Source organism: Canis lupus, chromosome 27, assembly GCF_011100685.1.
Source record: "Canis lupus familiaris isolate Mischka breed German Shepherd chromosome 27, alternate assembly UU_Cfam_GSD_1.0, whole genome shotgun sequence".
Taxonomy (NCBI): domain Eukaryota; kingdom Metazoa; phylum Chordata; class Mammalia; order Carnivora; family Canidae; genus Canis; species Canis lupus.
In genome coordinates this window covers 18,478,245-18,495,346 of record NC_049248.1, presented here as the reverse complement: position 1 = coordinate 18,495,346, position 17,102 = coordinate 18,478,245, and the positions used below count along the sequence as shown (strand labels likewise).

The window sequence follows — 17,102 nt, the reverse complement described above, 5'->3', positions numbered from 1 at the left end:
TTCATAAGCACAGCACACTAAAACAAAGGTCAGATCAGAAAATTATTAGCATTGTGAACACTGAGCTACCTCTTAAACACAATATTTAAACTACTATTCTAAAAATGTTTGGGTAGATTATAAGTTCAAAAATTCAACCATTTTTGGGGGGCATTTTAGGGCATATGTGATATATTCCCAGACCCACAAAAGTCTGATATTATACTTAAACATAAGGCACTTATTTTCCACATACTATATGCATTACAATTTAAGCTACATAAGATAAATCTGGAATTAAATTGGCAAATAAACTTTACCAAAACATTATCTTTCTGGATCCTACAATGTAGAAACCTTTATGATGGAATCTCCACATACAAAGCTCCAGAAAGCAAGCTATGCTTGGTACTGAAACTCAATACTTAAAAAGAAGTCCTAACCTTATATCCAAAATTTAGGGAGATTTAAGATTACAATAATCAAATCAAGAATTAAATTACCTGTATATGTTTGGATCCAAAAGCAAGGCAGTATCTTTGGGTAGCTTTGATAAATGAACTACTTTAGTTTTTAATTGATGTCGTTCACTTTCATTCACCCACACGTCAGGCAGACTATGAGTTTAAAAAAAAAAGTCATAAATGAAATAACATCTATCTTAAACTTATTCACATACTTCAAATTACATAGACTTTTCTGCTGGTGTGACTGAGCCACCTAGGTTAACAAGCTTTTCAGAAGCAAAGGAACAGCAATGGGATGCAGAGTCCCAGCTAAAAATGGCACTGAAATTTCAGGCATGAATTTGGGAATTAATTAGGAATTATTTTGGTGGCAAAGCCACTTAGAAACACACATTATACAAACACTCCTTGACTTTTAGTTCACTGAGTAAAATTCATACTCGAGCCTGACTTGGAAATTTGACAATGAATTTATTTTTATTTTTTTATTGAAGTATAATTGATTTCCAGTGTTGTATTTGTTTCAGGTGTACTACATAGTAATTCAACAATTCTAGACATTACTCTGTCACTCTATCATATTATTATAGTACGACTGACTATATTCCTTATGCTGACACCAAGTTTTTTAATGAAGAAATAAGTAAACACCCCACCAGATAAAGCCCCACTTAAAAAAAAATGCACATGTCACCAACTCTTGAATTCAAAGAAATCTAATCCTACTGGGAAATTCAAATAAAAGCATTTTGATATCTGGACTGATCAATTTCCAAAACACTAAGAGTATACATATATTTCAACATCTTAAAGGAACTATGTTTTTATTTTTTTTTTTAATTTTTATTTATTTATGATAGTCACAGAGAGAGAAAGAGAGGCAGAGACACAGGCAGAGGGAGAAGCAGGCTCCATGCACCAGGAGCCCGATGTGGGATTCGATCCCGGGTCTCCAGGATCACGCCCTGAGCCAAAGGCAGGCGCCAAACCGCTGCGCCACCCAGGGATCCCAGGAACTATGTTTATAACCTCTATATATAAAAAGAGCTCTTACAGTATGAAACAGGTGAATGCTCATTGAAGAAAAAGGGATAGGAGAGACAAAGGACACAAACCAACAGTTTACAGAGAGTGTAAACTCTCTCTGTGTCTCTCATGAATAAATAAAATCTTCTTTAAAAATTAAAATTAAAAGAACTCTAACATTCTGCAGTTTGTGTATTGATTTTAACAGCTATTAATAGTAGAGAAAAATGGCAACTTTAATGTTTCAGCAAAAAAGGAGCTCATTAAGTTTTACACAGCCATTTCAAAATACTTCATAGCATTATAAATATATATGTATTTGCAATAGCATTTCCACAAAACCTGGATGGGGAGGGGAAAGTGATGGAAAATATGTTCTATGTTAATGCAATTTGATAGTCACAGAATTAAAAGATAGATTTCTTTACCAATATGCTAAGCATATATTGTAAACTCTCAATCTATTTAACAACTCTTAATTCATGGGGCACCTGTGACACCCAACATGGAACCTGCTTAAGATATTCTCTCTCTTCCCATCTCTTTAAAAAAAAAAAAAAAAAAGACTCTTACATCACATTCATTAACATATCACAATGAGAAATATTACAGAAAAATATTTAATAACAAAGACAAATGTTAAGCACATACTATTAATTTCTGAAAATTCAAGTATACCCAATGAGATTCCATCCACTTAAGTTTATTCTGTTCTTGGCATTTTTAAACTTTGTCTAAAATTTCTATAATACATCTTTATTACCTTTACTAACAAGAAGGAACATTTTAATTAAAAGATAAAAGGAAAATTAAACATGAAATGTTTAATTAAGGAGCATCTGGGTCAGAAAAACATAATGGTGCTAGAAAACCAGCCAACTCAAAAAAAGAAAAAGAAAAAGAAAAGAAAACCAGCCAACTGATTTTTTAATTTATTTATTCATGAGAGACACAGAGACAGGCAGAGACACAGGCAGAGGAAGAAGCAAGCTCCCCAAGGGGAGGTCCAATTCCAGGACCCCGGGATCATGACCGGAGCGAAAGGCAGATGCTCAACCACTGACTGAGCCACCCAGTGCCCCGCCAACTGATTTTTCTATAAAATATCATTGTGGCTAGAAAATGTTTAGAAATTTTTTAAATGATGCAAACAAAGGCATAACTAAGGTTGCTTGCGTATTACCTAAGGGTCTTTTAAAGTCCTAAAAATAATCACATCCTAAAAACGATTAAAAATTGCTATAACAAGTTTTATTAAAAATAAGCAAGTTTTAAAGCTTATACCTTGAGCCAGGTACTATACAAGCTTTCAGAGATTATCCTTTTAATCCTGACAAGTCAAAATGTTTTGCAGCTTAATTTCTATAATTCTTTTCTAACATTCAAATCCAATTACTTAAATAATTTTTGATTATAAGATTTTTAATAAAAATAAGAGTCTATTAATTATACATAGCATTCCAAATACTTACATGTCTTCAGGCATCCAATGAAGCAAAAGTTTTATCTTTCCAGAATCTTCTTTTCTCTTAGCTATTACCTAGTGATGAAATAAGAGATCATAAAAATGATTCACAGAACATTATTTTAATATATCAATAAAAAGCACTTTTGATCCTAATCAAGAATTTTTAAATGTTCATATCCCCAGACCAGATATTACCACAGTATTTTGTTCTGACCAGCTTTGTAGCAGCTTTACCTCTGAGCATGTATTTTCACAAAAAAAAAAAAAAAAAGAAAGAAAGAAAGAAAGAAAAGAAAAGAAAAAAAAAAAAAAACCCAAAACAGAAAAAAGAAGTTGAAGAAGTTCTGCAAAGCCAAATACTAATACCATATTAACTTTATTAAGGGCCTGAAAATGTTACTTATTTTACTATCAAAGTCTGAAGATTCACTAGATTTCCAACAAAAAATCCATACTGGTTGGAATATTTTTAAAGAATAAAACAGTAAGGAAAAGAAGTAACAGCTGAGATCTCTAATTTATGACTAAGATATTTATGTTTGCTTGGATGTTTTTGTTTGCTGGTTGGTTTCTGTTATTTTAAATGAAACATTAGCCAATGAGTGTTTAGGTTCAGTTTTAAGGAGTCTACAGATCTAAGTTAAAAGGTGGATCAACCTGAATAAAAAGACCAACCTAAAATGTAAAAAAGGCAATATGCTTGTCATTCGTTACCAGATTCTGAAAACTAAGGAAATGCTTATATAACTGACCAAAATTGCATTTTGTATCTCTTACAACTTCCATATTAACAAAATTTGCACTTTAGTGTTCTCATAACCTAAATCTCAGTATTTTTACCTAGTTTAAGCTGCAAACAGCCACCTCAAAATATGTTAGAACTAAGTAAAAACATCACTTTATATAAAAATAAAATACTTTCTATTCTCGTTACATAAAAACCAGTAGTTCTTTAATTCTAGACTTGGCAAAATAAAATACATTCTATTCTCATTATGTAAAAAAAACCAATAGTTCTCTACTTCTAGACTTGGCAATGTGATTAATTTAAAAGCCCAAAGACAGATATGAAGGTGCTGAAACAAAATACCACTCCAAAAAAAGTAAGACATAAAAAACAATGCAAACCAACCAAGCACAGCTAACCAACTGACTGGTAACTAGGATTCTGCTGACCTCTTCTGGAGAAGGCTCGAAAGAAAATGTTTCAATTAAAGACAAATTAGGCCAACTGCATAGTATGTACATCACACATAGATTTTTCTGCAAACTGTTTCATTACCAGTATGGTTATTGACTGTAACTGCTTATTTGATTTCTAGGAAACCTAAATTTGCAGTTTGTATTGGATAGTCTGATTACTAAAAAAACTGATTCTCTTTAACACATACCACACCTCCATCCAAACCTAGTCATGGAACTTGGGAGGTCTACCTAACTCCTTTTTTTTTCTATTGTGTCCAATGAAGTAAGTACCTTTTCTCATATTTGATGTCTCTTCCTTCCACTTTCCTCAGGAAAAAGCACTCCTCAGATTATACTCTACCTCTGTGGCTCTTTCTCAGTCAAGGTACTCCTACCCCTCTGATGTCACCTGGAGGTGCAAATCACTAATGACACTAAGGAGTCATTAGTTTCTTAGTGTACGGCAAACGAAGTATCATTCTTAAAACTTGTCAGATGTTTTCTACAGCTAAAAACTTATTTTCATCTTTATACATGATTTTAAGAGTGAATTAAAAAAAAATTTCCAGACTCCTAATATCACCACTATTTTTAGTTCCTTCATTTTTTGATCAGATCTATTCCTCCCATGGTGAACCTAAGCATTTCATCACAAGAAGCTGCTCTAATGAAAGCATGTGAACATTGGTGCTTCATTTTTTAAAATACAACCGTATTTATCATCATCACCACTATTCCCTAAGATGTAGAGATACCTGCTCATTACTAAGCCATTTCATCAGGTTTATTGCCCTGTAAATTCAGTGATTAGTCTCCAAACCTCACTCCTTATATTTATGCTTATTTCCTAGGTATAAATCCAATCTGATTCCTTTAAATACCTTTAAGTATGCTGACAATATCTCTGTATCTATAGCCATACCTCTCCTCTGGGCTCAAACTCTTCCATCCAAGTAAATGAGGCAATACATTCTGTATTGAATATGTCAAAAATTACAGCTCTTGACACTCAACTCTCCCCCAATCTACTCTCCCCAAATCCTCTATTAAATGGTAACTCCATTCTTTTGCCCAGTCGCCCAGACCAAAAACACCAGAGTCATCCTTTACTTTCATTATCAAACCAGACATGTGATCCATCCATAATTCTGGTCAGTACTACTTTCAAAAGATATCCAGAATATAACACTTCTTAGCATCTCCACTCTAACAATTATAGCCTCTTCTCACCTCAGATACTAAAAAGACTGATCCTCTTTTCCCCCATCCTGACCTACATTCTGTTCTCAACACAGAAACCTAAGTGAGCATATTAAAATCCACAAGAGAAAATAGATCAGTGAGTTCTCTAGGACAGGGGATGCGGGCAGAGATGAACTACAAAATTACACTAGAAAACTTCTGAGTGATGGGAATATTCTGTATCTTATCTGTGGTGGCAGTGGTGGTTTCATTGGTGAATACAACTGTTAAAACTCATAAAATTGTATACTTTAAATGGATGCAGTTTTTATTTATCATCTCAATAAAAATTATTATGGAAAGAAAACAACATTAGACCATGGCTACTCAAATTTCTTCAATGGCTTCCCATCAGACAAAGAATAAAAACCAAAGCCTTAAGTTCAACAACGTTCTCCCTCATTACCTTTCTGAATTAACTCCTACTCTCTCTGCCTTCTTGCATACTTGGTATATTTTCAAACATATGTGGCATATTCCCACTTGGTCATTTTATATTTGATTTTCCCTCTAGCTATGATGTCCATCCCTCTAGTATCTGAATGGCTCATAACCTCACTTCTTGTCAGTTTTTACAATTCTACTATTTCATCTTGTTTATCATGTCTCTTCCACTAGCCACAGTCTATTGTTTTAATGGTTTTGTTCACTGTTGCATCATGCTCAATATTTAAGCAAATGAACGAATGAGTACTAATGCCACACTCTGGGTCGAGTGACCACATCTCACTTATTGATCTTCGAAAAAAAAGAACAATTATAGACCTACCAAATCATAAACCTATGTTATCAAATGTCAAAGAAGGACTTCAACCATTCACTGCTGAACAAGACCCTAATCTTGCTGAATCCAAAAAGAATTCCCAGTACAGCCATTTTAACTTTGTCTTCACAAACTTTAATTTTCCTTTCAACTCTTTCATTCTTATTTAGATAACTATATTTCCAATGTTTTTTTTCTTAAATCCAATGTTCTTTAAAAGCAAATAAATTATGGTGCGCCTTTCCTCAAACCCAAAGTTGCATCATGTGCTCCAATCTCAGAAAAGGTTGCCTTGCTTTCTGTCTAATCTTCTACCTTTCTTGCTTTCAATTCTGGCAATCACAATCAAAATTGGGAATTTTTCACTGGAAATGTACATAAAAGAAAAAGTAAAAATGCAATGCAATAAATAAAACCTCAATGTTATAGGAGATAGAAAAAATAGATATTCAAACCAGTAGATAAACTGGTATCAATATTGATCTTTTGTATTTAATTCTCATGCATTCTGATGGACATAAAAAATAAAACCTAAATTTAGTATATTTTATATTTTAACTCTCAAAATTAAATAATCTCTTTCTCTAGGGATTCAAATCACCAAGGTGTGGTCTAAAATTTACCTCTACTCATTTACCTATACCAAAATATACCAATTTAAGGATGACTGGATAATAAAATGGCAAGGAGCATGGGAACAAAGAATAACTCTGTTACCTCCTAACCAAAAATGAAATATTTATTGCTTTTTAAAATTTGATACTATAGTCACTCATCCAACAAATACATACACTGTCTATTATGTATCAGGCACAATTACAGAAATTTGGGATACTTCAGTAGAATAAACAAAAACTCCCTCCTTCATAAATCTTTAATTTAATGGCCGTTATCCTATTTCTGTTTAATACCAACGTTAGATGTGTTTTGGGAGTGAGGGGCGAGCATGTAAGCACTTAGTGGCAGGGAGTTAAAAAGAATTTAATATTCTCATTCTATTAAAGAAAAAACCAGAAAAGAGAACTAGTTTAAGGTTACAGCTTGATCCTCAAATGCCTACAAGCCCAAACATCACCCCGATATTCCTAAATAGCTCAAAATAAAAGCTGAAATATTCAATCATCAAAATGTTGAACTGTGAGAAATATAATTGACTCTTGAACAATGTAGAGATTAGGGCTGCCAATCACCTACACTGTCACAAATCCACATTTAACTCCCCAAAAATTTTTCAATAGCCTACTGATGATCAGAAGCCTTACTGATAACATAAACAGTCAATTAACACTTATTTTATACTTTATATGTATTGTAAACCATATTCTTACAATAAAATAAACTAGAAGAAAATATTAAGAAAATTTTAAGGAAGAAAAATACATTTACAGTGATTTATCGAAAAAATTAAGTGGACCTGTGCAGTTCAAGTTCATATTAAGAGTTAACTGTATTTGTTTTATAACCAACAATACATGTAATTTTAAAATACTGATAAAGCAGAACTTGTGATCTTGTTAAAATATATTTTCATAGACTTTGAACAGTTTAGAATTAGGATTGTGAAAGTCAAAATACATGTTCTTATAAACCTACACAAGTAATTTGAAAAAAAACAATAACAAATACTTACAGTACTATGAAAAACAACACTGTGTCCCTTCCCTAAACTTTCTATATGAGCTGAGAGGTTAAAGCATATGGCTCGATGTCTTATCGCATCCAGTGTTTGTGCATCGAAGAAATCATGTGGTCGTGCTAAAAGTCAATATAAAAGAGGTAAAGAATATTTAGAAAAATGTAACAATCTGCCAAGTAGCCAGTCTATTTTCTACAAAAATACATAATAAGAAGGATCTTGAAACAATTAACATAAGTTTCTATCTGGTATTTAAACAAAAAATTTTAGTTTGCTTTTAGAACATGGGGTTTAGCTGGCAAGGATACACAAAAGCAGACTTCCAGCTAATGAGTGAATGAGGGGCCTAACTGTGCCTGTTGGTGTGTGAGGTTCTAACCTTCAACCTCATGATTCCACAGTGCAACTACTATCTTTTCCATATAATTTCCTATTTTACTCCAGCATCTCTCCTGAGCACGAGTCCTGTATTTTCAACAATCTGATGAGTATCTACCCTATTGCTACACTGAGATTTAATTCACCACACCCAAATATATAAACTATATGCCATGAATATTCTATATTAACATGGAATCAAAAAATTTCCAGATTTGGGGGATCTGACTGGCTCAACTGGAGGAGCATGTGACTCTTGATCTCAGGACAGTGATTTCAATACCCATGTTGAGTATTTACTTAAATACATTTTTAAAAAATTATTTTTCCAAATTTGACAAACCTTAATATTATTTTAGAGTTTTAACAAGTATTTTCTTAATTATAAATAACTCTTCTAGGGCGCGTAGGTGGTGTCCAACTTGGTTTCAGCTCAGGTCCTGATCTCAGAGTCCTGAGACCTAGTTCTGCATGAGCTCCACACTTAGCAGGGAGTCTGCTTGGGATTTGCTCTCCTCCTCTGCCCCTTCCCCTTCTGCTCTCTCTTTCAATAAAATCTTTAAAGAAAAAAAAAATAACTCTAACAACAATCTAAGAAAATTATAAATACACTTTTCCTTTTTTTTTTTTTAAAGATTTTATCTATTTATTCATGAGAGACACAGAGAGAGAAAGAGGCAGACACACAGGCAGAGGGAGAAGCAAGCTCCATGCAGGGGGCCTGACGTGGGACTCAATCCCAGGTCTCCAGAATCATGCCCTGGGCCAAAGGCGGCACTAAACCGCTGAGTCACCCAGGGATCCCCTAAATACACTTTTCAATGCCAATGAGTCTACCAAAATTCTTACTCCCAACTCCCCCAGTTATTAGCTGTGTTGACTTTAGGCAAACTCCTTAATCTACTTAACCTGTTTCCTTATTTGTGAAATGGAAATACAATGGCTATTAAGTAAAACAAATGTATATAGAAATGCCTTTAAGTCACAAAGCAGTCTGTATTATTAAGCTTACATTATTTTGAAATAAACTTACAAACCTGGAGTAAGTGATCTCTTAGTGTAATCACAACAAAACTATACACTGAAGATTTAATTTGATAAGAACATTTTTTTAAATTTCTATTTTCATCCCACTAGTATTATAAATTGTGCTGTTTTTTATTCCTAATTAGAATGTTACTCAAGGAAAATGAATTTATTTTACAATTGTGGAGCTTACTAATACATGAAATTTTTCAGTATCAACTATAATTAAGAATTAAATTTTATTGACAATAAATGAAATGGCTTGATTTCCTGGTACAGCATATCCTGAATTACATGTATGCTGATTCACTACACAATTCATATTTTAATACTATGTGAAGTGAATTTTCCTCTACTAATCATGGAGTCCTCAGAACATCTACACAAATCCACCAGAGTTTTTGTGGAGAAATGTTTTCACCAGTTGGCATAGACAATAAAACAACCTAAATAGCTATTTTTTTCATTGGACTTTTCTTCAAAGGAAAATAAATAAAACAACATCAAGTAATAAACTAACAGAACCCACAGGACTAGGAATGCAAAGGGAAATCAGAAAAAACATGTTTGATGTTTACAGGAGAAAAAAGTCAAAAGGAAAAACAAATCCCATTCCCATTAGATTTGTGGCTAGGGGGGGGGGGGGGGGGGGGGTTACTCTACTCTGTCCATGCTCTCCAAATATGCTTTCTCCTCAGCAGGATAAGCACTTAGAGAAAAGAGAAACTAGAATTAATCTCTCAAGTAGGTCTGTGTCATGATCCATTAGGGTAAGGAAAGAAATTACTATCACTATTTTCATTTTTCATCAATGTTTTTCAATATATCTTTCTTGGTAACAGTTTTATAATGTGCACCAGCACTGTATTATATAAGCACACATGTTGAGAATAGGTGCCCAAGCGTTTTTTTTTTTAACTGATGAGCTACATAATCAAAAATCTTTGGAGACCACAAAAATTGAGACTCTACTTTCCTGTGGCTCAAAATTATACATATTATCTGATATCTTTTTGCCCTTTTAGTATGGTATTATGGGTATATCCCCAAGAATGGTATTATGGCCTTGTAAAAGAATATCTTTATTCTTAGGAGATGCATTCTTAGAGTATATTGGAATCAGGACCAAAAGAGTATGTATGTATGGAGATAAAGTAAATGTAGCATATTCTTTAAATGAAGGACATACAAGTATTTATTATACTATTCTTTCCACTTTATTTTCAAAAATATCAAAATAGAAAAGCTTTAAAATAAATTTTAAAAATTCTAACAAAAAATGACTTAAGCTGCAGTTCTGCCATTTATTAATGTACTTTTCACCCAGTTAAGTGAAAATGACCTCTCTGAATTAAATGAGGAAGGTACTAGAGCAAAGAGATCATTTAGTGCACTGCTTTAAACATGTCTATTTTTAAGGAAAGAATGAACTACAATGGCAGCAGCTCTGCCATTCAAATAACGGCACTTAACAGTAGCTGCTCACAGTGAAAGAGCTTAGATTTTTTTAAAGTTCATATACTCAGGATTATCCTCATCCTCTTCCCTTCAAAGAGGAAAGAAAAAGATTTTTTTTTTCACCCACTACACAACCTCCCTCCCCACCACTTTCCCTACATACCCCTTTTTTCTCTATACTGGACAAAACATTCTCAAAAGAAGCCTTGACTTAATCAGACACCAGTCCCTCCATTTCTAAGCAAGGCCTGGATATTTAACTGAACCATTCTCTTTAAGAGAACAAGCACACTGTATAGACACTACACCAAGCAAATAATGTAAAAAAAAGTCAGAAGTTTAAATGATTACTATATATAAACTGAGAAGAAAATAATGAGGCTATTAAGTGGAATGGGTAGGAAAGTTATTCTCAGTTTTGAATACCATAATATATATTTAGCAATCTTCTGTGTGTGATTGCAAGCTACCCAAGATCATCAGTCAAGTAAAAAAAAAACTGATGTCATTTCTGTTTTTATAAATGGAGTCAAAAGGAAAATGGATCCATAATCTAAATTCAATAGCCAACTTTGAAAAATGCATGTTTATTTCAACAATAAGAAGCCTAAGAGTTTAGAAAAATTTGTCACCTATGATTTGTTCCTTTGTCCACTGTAGCTTTGTGATAACAAAAATTTTAACATTTTAGAGACAAGTTTTCCAATCTGGATTAGTGTTTGGAGTCTCTTCTGCACTCTAATCAAATCCCAAGGGAAAGGGTATAGTGATCTCCTTTTTTCTTTCTAGTTCAACCCTTGCATTGGACTCCCTCCCTTTCAATGACAGCTGCCGTCAATCATATTTCTTCACTTTGGATATATTTAATTAGCCAGCTGACACCAAGACCAGGGCCAGTGCTAGGCTCTGGAGTTTCTAAGTCAAGTCCTGCTCCCCACATTTATAAACCTCATCGTCCGTGTTCTATCCTAAATATTGAGGATATACTTCAAAATCTGGTAATTTGGCATATAACATGTATTTCAATAGAATTAAGGACTGAGACACTGTAAACAGTTTTACTATTCACATATACTACCACTTTGGAGCAGACTGGTTACTTTTACTTCATTATTACCTTTAACATGTTCAAATTTTCTAAAATATCAACATTGCCACATTTTAAATCTTATTTTAGAACAGAATCAAAGGAGCCCTCAAAATGTTATTTCTATACAGATTTCATATTCTAGGGCCACATATACTTACCCCTCCCTTAACTACTAATTAGGATAAAATATACATTAATGAACTCTTACACTGACACCCAAGAGATCCTATCTGTTTATTACTGTTAACAAAAATACACAGAGTTAAAGAACAGTAAAATCTGAATTTGCATGAAAACCCAAGATATAAACAAAAGCTATCTAATACATACAGATTTTTAGTGAAACACTTACGTAATGAACGTCGTCTTTTGTTCTTTAATTTTCTCCTTTTGTTCATCCCAGCTTTAGAAGGAGATTCTTCTTTGGCCTTTGGCTGGCTAGAAACTTTTGAGGAGTTCTGCTGACTGAAGTGTGTGGGTACATGGCGAGCTAGCCCTCCCTGAGAAGCAAAGCTGGCATTGCAGCCACCAACAACACACTAAATAAAAATAAAAAGGATGTCAGGGATGCCATGTAGGGCACAATAATATGAATGAGTGAATATTTTATATTTTTGGAAGTAAATCAGTAACACTATGGAACTATCCCAGATAGAAATTGTAAGAGACTACTACACCCCTTCTTGTTATAAATTGCCCAAAATATTACACATTAGGCATTGGCAGAGATGTAAAATAAAACTCTAGTTCCACAACTCTCCAGTTTACTGCTCTCCCCACTACATGCAAGGGAAAAATAGTGAGATCTTCTTTCCAGAAAACTTGGGTTTTGAATTTAACACCTTCCTAAGAAAAACAGTAACTTGTTTTTAAATCAAAGAATCAGATATCATCCTAGGGTGCCTGTGTGGCTCAGCTGGTTGAGTGTCATGACTGGCTCAGGTCATGATCTCATAGGTAGTGGCTCATGATCTTATGTCAGCTCAGATCATGATCTAATGGGTAGTGGGATCAAGCCCCATGTCCGCTCAGCAAGGAATCTGCTTGGGATTCTCTCTCCCTCTGCCTCTGCCCTTCCTGCCAAACACGTGCTCTTTCTCTCTAAAATAAATAAAGCTTAAAGAAAAATTAAATATCCTTAACAATTACTTAGGACTCCTAGATTTTTAAAATTATTTTTATTGTTAACAATATATACTGCTTCAAGACCATCAGTCGCCTCCCTACTTTCTATGCTGTTAGAACAAATAGAGAAGATATACAGTGATACTGACTTTTAATTATTAGATCCAGTTGCTTAGAGAAGACTTATGTTCAGGGTTGATCTTACACAACTCTATAAATTCTACTAAGTACTGCCTTCTTTAGCCTTCTGGACTTGCCAGATTGAGAAAATGAAAGGTTAACTACCCAAGTCACCTGGAAGATCTGCTACTCCAACAGTGAATGCAGAATGTTTGGATATTACTAAAATTATAATACAAAAATTAGCTATAGTACAAGTGTGTGACTTTTTTAAAAGATTTATTCATGATAGACACGGAGACAGAGAGAGGCAGAGACACAGGCAGAGGGAGAAGCAGGCTCCATGCAGGGAGCCTGATATGGGACTCGATCCCGGGTCTCCAGGATCACGCTGAAGGTGGTGCTAAACCGCTGAGCCACTGGGGTTGCCCAAGTGTGTGACTGCTAACAAATCAATGTTACTAATTAAAACAAACACCATTTTCAAAATGATCCCCAAACAGCAAAATCTACAGCTGAATTTCCAGTGGCTTCTCTAGTAGTAACTTATCTAATATACTTGGTTTCTGGCTTGACAACCAAACTCCAAGCATAGAAATCTGTCATGTTGAATACCAAATAAATCATCACATTAGTCCTAGGTGGTTCAACTTAGCGTTTATCTAGAGAATACCACAAAAAATTTAAATTTTCAGGCTCTTTCTTTTAATCCAGGGAACTTTATCATTTTAAACTTCTAAAAACACAAAACAACTCTGTTAGTAAAGATCGCAACTTGGTTTACAAAGTTCCTCTAAATCTATGCAAATTTTTAATCTTCTGGGACGCCTGGGTGGCTCAGCGGTTAAGTGTCTGCCTTTGTCTGCCTTTGGCTCAGGGTGTGATCCTGGGGTCCGGGGATACCTGCAGGAAGCCTGCTTCTCCCTCTCTGCCTATGTCTCTGCCTCTCTCTGTATCTCTCATGAATAAATAAATAAAAATCTTAAAAAAACTAACTAATCTTCCAAACTAACTAATCTTCCTTTAAGGACATGACACTTTCACTGCTTATTTAGATACTTATCCCAATTCATCCTTTCCCTATATATACTGAAGAACATACTTTTATGAATATATATATACACACATACATGCATGCATGTATATATATCCAGAAGCACCTTACTAATCATAGCTATTTCTAAATATACCTGAAAACTAAACTACTTACAGATTCTAATAAAAGTGATGCTGGCTGAAACATTTTACAGCAATCTCCTTATATAGTGCCATTCATAATCTATTTGTTTTGATACAAAAGAGACTTTTTATGGGCTCTAATGGTACTCTGCATTACTAATAAAAATCTTTGCCCATTTTAAGGTGTACATTAAGAGGCAGAGGAATGATCCAAGGTTTTAGTTCAAATATTTATATATTCAAAGTGCTATGTAAGATGCTAAAAGCATAAGGATGAATGCTTATACTTAAGTATAATTTACACTTAATTATACTTAATTTCCCACCCTTAAAGAGCTTACATGTAGTCAGGAGACATATAAAATGACAACTTCAAAGTTGGCAGTAAGGGACAAAATGCTATGGGAACCCTGAAAAGGAGCAATCAGCCATATCCAGTGCTTTAAAATTAATATTTAATTCTTAAAATGACCTTATCAATAGTGTGGTCCTCAGAGTGCCTGCATCAAATGTTCAGCTATATATTATGACAATGGCAAGTTTAGCATCTAATGGTTACTGAATTCTCAAAATTTAAAAATTTACTAGGTAGATTTTGAGTGCCAAGAAAAAAATAATGCTTTTTAAAAGTTTCCATCTCTTGGGGTGCCTGGGTGGTTCAAATGGTTGAGCATCTGTATGTGGCTCAGGTCGTAGTCCCAGGGTCTTGGGGTTGAGCCTGAGGTGGGGGTAGAGGGGTGGTCCTTGCTCAGCAGGGGGTCTGCTTCTCCCTCTACCCCACATAACCCCACTCATGCTTTCTCTTTCTCAAATAAATTAAATCTTGAAAGAAATAATGAAAGTTTTATGTCCTATGGATTACCAATAGAATACTATCCAGTACAAAATCCATTATTAACAATTAAAGACTACTGTAACCAAGAAACAAACTTTAATTTTATTTAATTTTTATTAATTGAGGTGAAATTCATATAACATGCCATTTTAAAGTATACAATTCAGTGGTCTTTAGTGCATTCACAATGTTGTATAATCATTAGCTAGCTCCATATCCTTGCCAACATTTGTTATTTTCAGTTTATTTTATTAAAATCATCCTAGTATGAAGTAGTACCTCATTGTGGCTTTTATTAGTATTTCCTTAACTGCCATCTATATTTTTTACAAAGGTAGTGTCTTTTACTATAATAATAAAACTAGCCCTTCCATTTTAATTTTCAGTTAATTATCTGATACTTAATTTCACTACTAAAAAACTTTTAGTATCTAAAATAGCTTGGTATGTGAATCTACCTCTCCAATTGCTAATTTTGTGAAATCTAAATAAAGATCAAAGGCTTAGCATCTGAACTGAGAGTACTTAAGTAGAATCACCCTAATGGATTAGTTTTACACTGTCCAATACATTTTAGGCATCAGACACATATAGTTACTGAGCACCTGAAATGTGACTATCCAAACTGAAAAGACTTATAAGTATAAAATACACACTGGGGGTGCCTAGGTGACTAAGTAGGTTAAGTGTTTGCTTTCGGCTCAAGTCATGATCCTGGGGTCCTGGGACTGAGCCTCAGGTCCATCAGGGTCCCTGCTCAGCTGAATTGGCCTCTCCTTCTCCTTCTTCCTCTGCCCCTCCCCCTCACTTGTGCGCTCTCTCTCAAAATAAAATATTTAAGAAAAGTAAATAAAATACATACTGAATTTTGAAGATTCAGTACCCAAAAAAGCAAAAAATTTCATTAATTTTGTATACTGCTAAGATGTTGAAATAATAATATAATAAGTTAAGTCAAAGATGTTTAAATTATTTTCATCTGTTTCAATTATTTTAATGAAGCACTGGAGAATTTAAAATTATCTATTTGGTTCATGTATATTTCTATTACACAGTACTGCCATAGAATAAAGCCATAAGGTATTTATTTTCCTTACTTTTCAATTTTAGAAGATATTACTCCTATATTTCCTAATATCTACTTTAAAACATACATTGTCTTTTGCAGCCCTTGTGTCAGGGACTTTAAGGAGTACAATAAACTATTTGTCTTTGGGACATCTGGGTGTCTCAGTGGTTGAGCATCTGCTTTTGGCTTGGGTCATGATCCTGGGGTCCAGGGATCAAGTCCCACATTGGGCTCCCTGCAAGGAGCCTGCTTCTCCCTCTGCCTGTGTCTCTGCCTCTCTCTGTGTGTCTCTCATGAATAAATAAAATCTTTAAAAAAAAAAAAAAAAAAAGAGAAGTCTTTGCCTCAGAATTCCCAGGTTTTTTTTTTTTTTTAAGATTTTATTTATTTATTCATGAGACACAGAGACACAGGCAGAGGGAGAAGCAGGCTCCATGTAGGGAGACTGATGTAGGACTCAATCCCAGGACTCCAGGATCACACCCTGGGCCAAAGGCGGCGCTAAACCACTGAGCCACCCAGGGATCTCCAGGAATTCCCAGTTTAATATAGGTTATTCAAACAAATTTGTTGAAAAACTCTGTATTTCAAATTTTAAAAAAGCTACTTGACTACAATTAAGGTAGAGAGGACTTTAACAGTTCGTATCCAAGCCCTCGCGCTTAAATTCAGAAGGACTTTATGATAGAACTCCACCTAGGATTACCCTTAATTATAAGAATCCTAGTAGGCTAGCAGATTCATTTTGTCCTAGAACCCTTCAAGACTTCAACAAATAGGCCCTGACATCATCTAAAACTGAGTAAATTTCACAAGTGTATTTTAATGAGCAATGCTTCAACGTTCTGAACATAAATAATGAGAATTCTAATAGAAAAAAAGTTTTATCTTGGATTTTGATCATTTATCCACCAAGAATCATAAACAAATCTGAAAAAGAAAGCCCAAAAGTACAATGAGAATTTAGAATGAGAAATTACTTTAAAAAAAAAGAAACAGGGCAGCCCGGGTGGCTCAGTGGTTTAGCACCGCCTTCGGTCTAGGGTGTGATCCTGG

The 17,102-nt window shown here is 34.2% G+C and overlaps 1 protein-coding gene across 6 annotated transcripts in view; it reads right to left on the bottom strand.

Annotated features, from left to right (window-relative positions):
• The window catches only part of AEBP2 (AE binding protein 2), a 95,398-nt gene that overhangs the window by 31,234 nt on the left and 47,062 nt on the right, over window positions 1-17,102 (bottom strand). For all 6 annotated transcript variants that reach the window (XR_005379920.1, XM_038576966.1, XM_038576965.1 and 3 more), the window contains exons 4-7: window positions 12,071-12,257; window positions 7,761-7,885; window positions 2,945-3,012; window positions 483-596 (exon numbers count right to left, since the gene is read on the bottom strand). Coding sequence is in view for 5 of the 6 variants with exons in the window: in XM_038576966.1 (XP_038432894.1) it covers window positions 483-596; window positions 2,945-3,012; window positions 7,761-7,885; window positions 12,071-12,257 (494 nt within the window). In the remaining variant the exon portion in view is untranslated. The remainder of the gene's footprint in view (window positions 1-482; window positions 597-2,944; window positions 3,013-7,760; window positions 7,886-12,070; window positions 12,258-17,102) is intronic.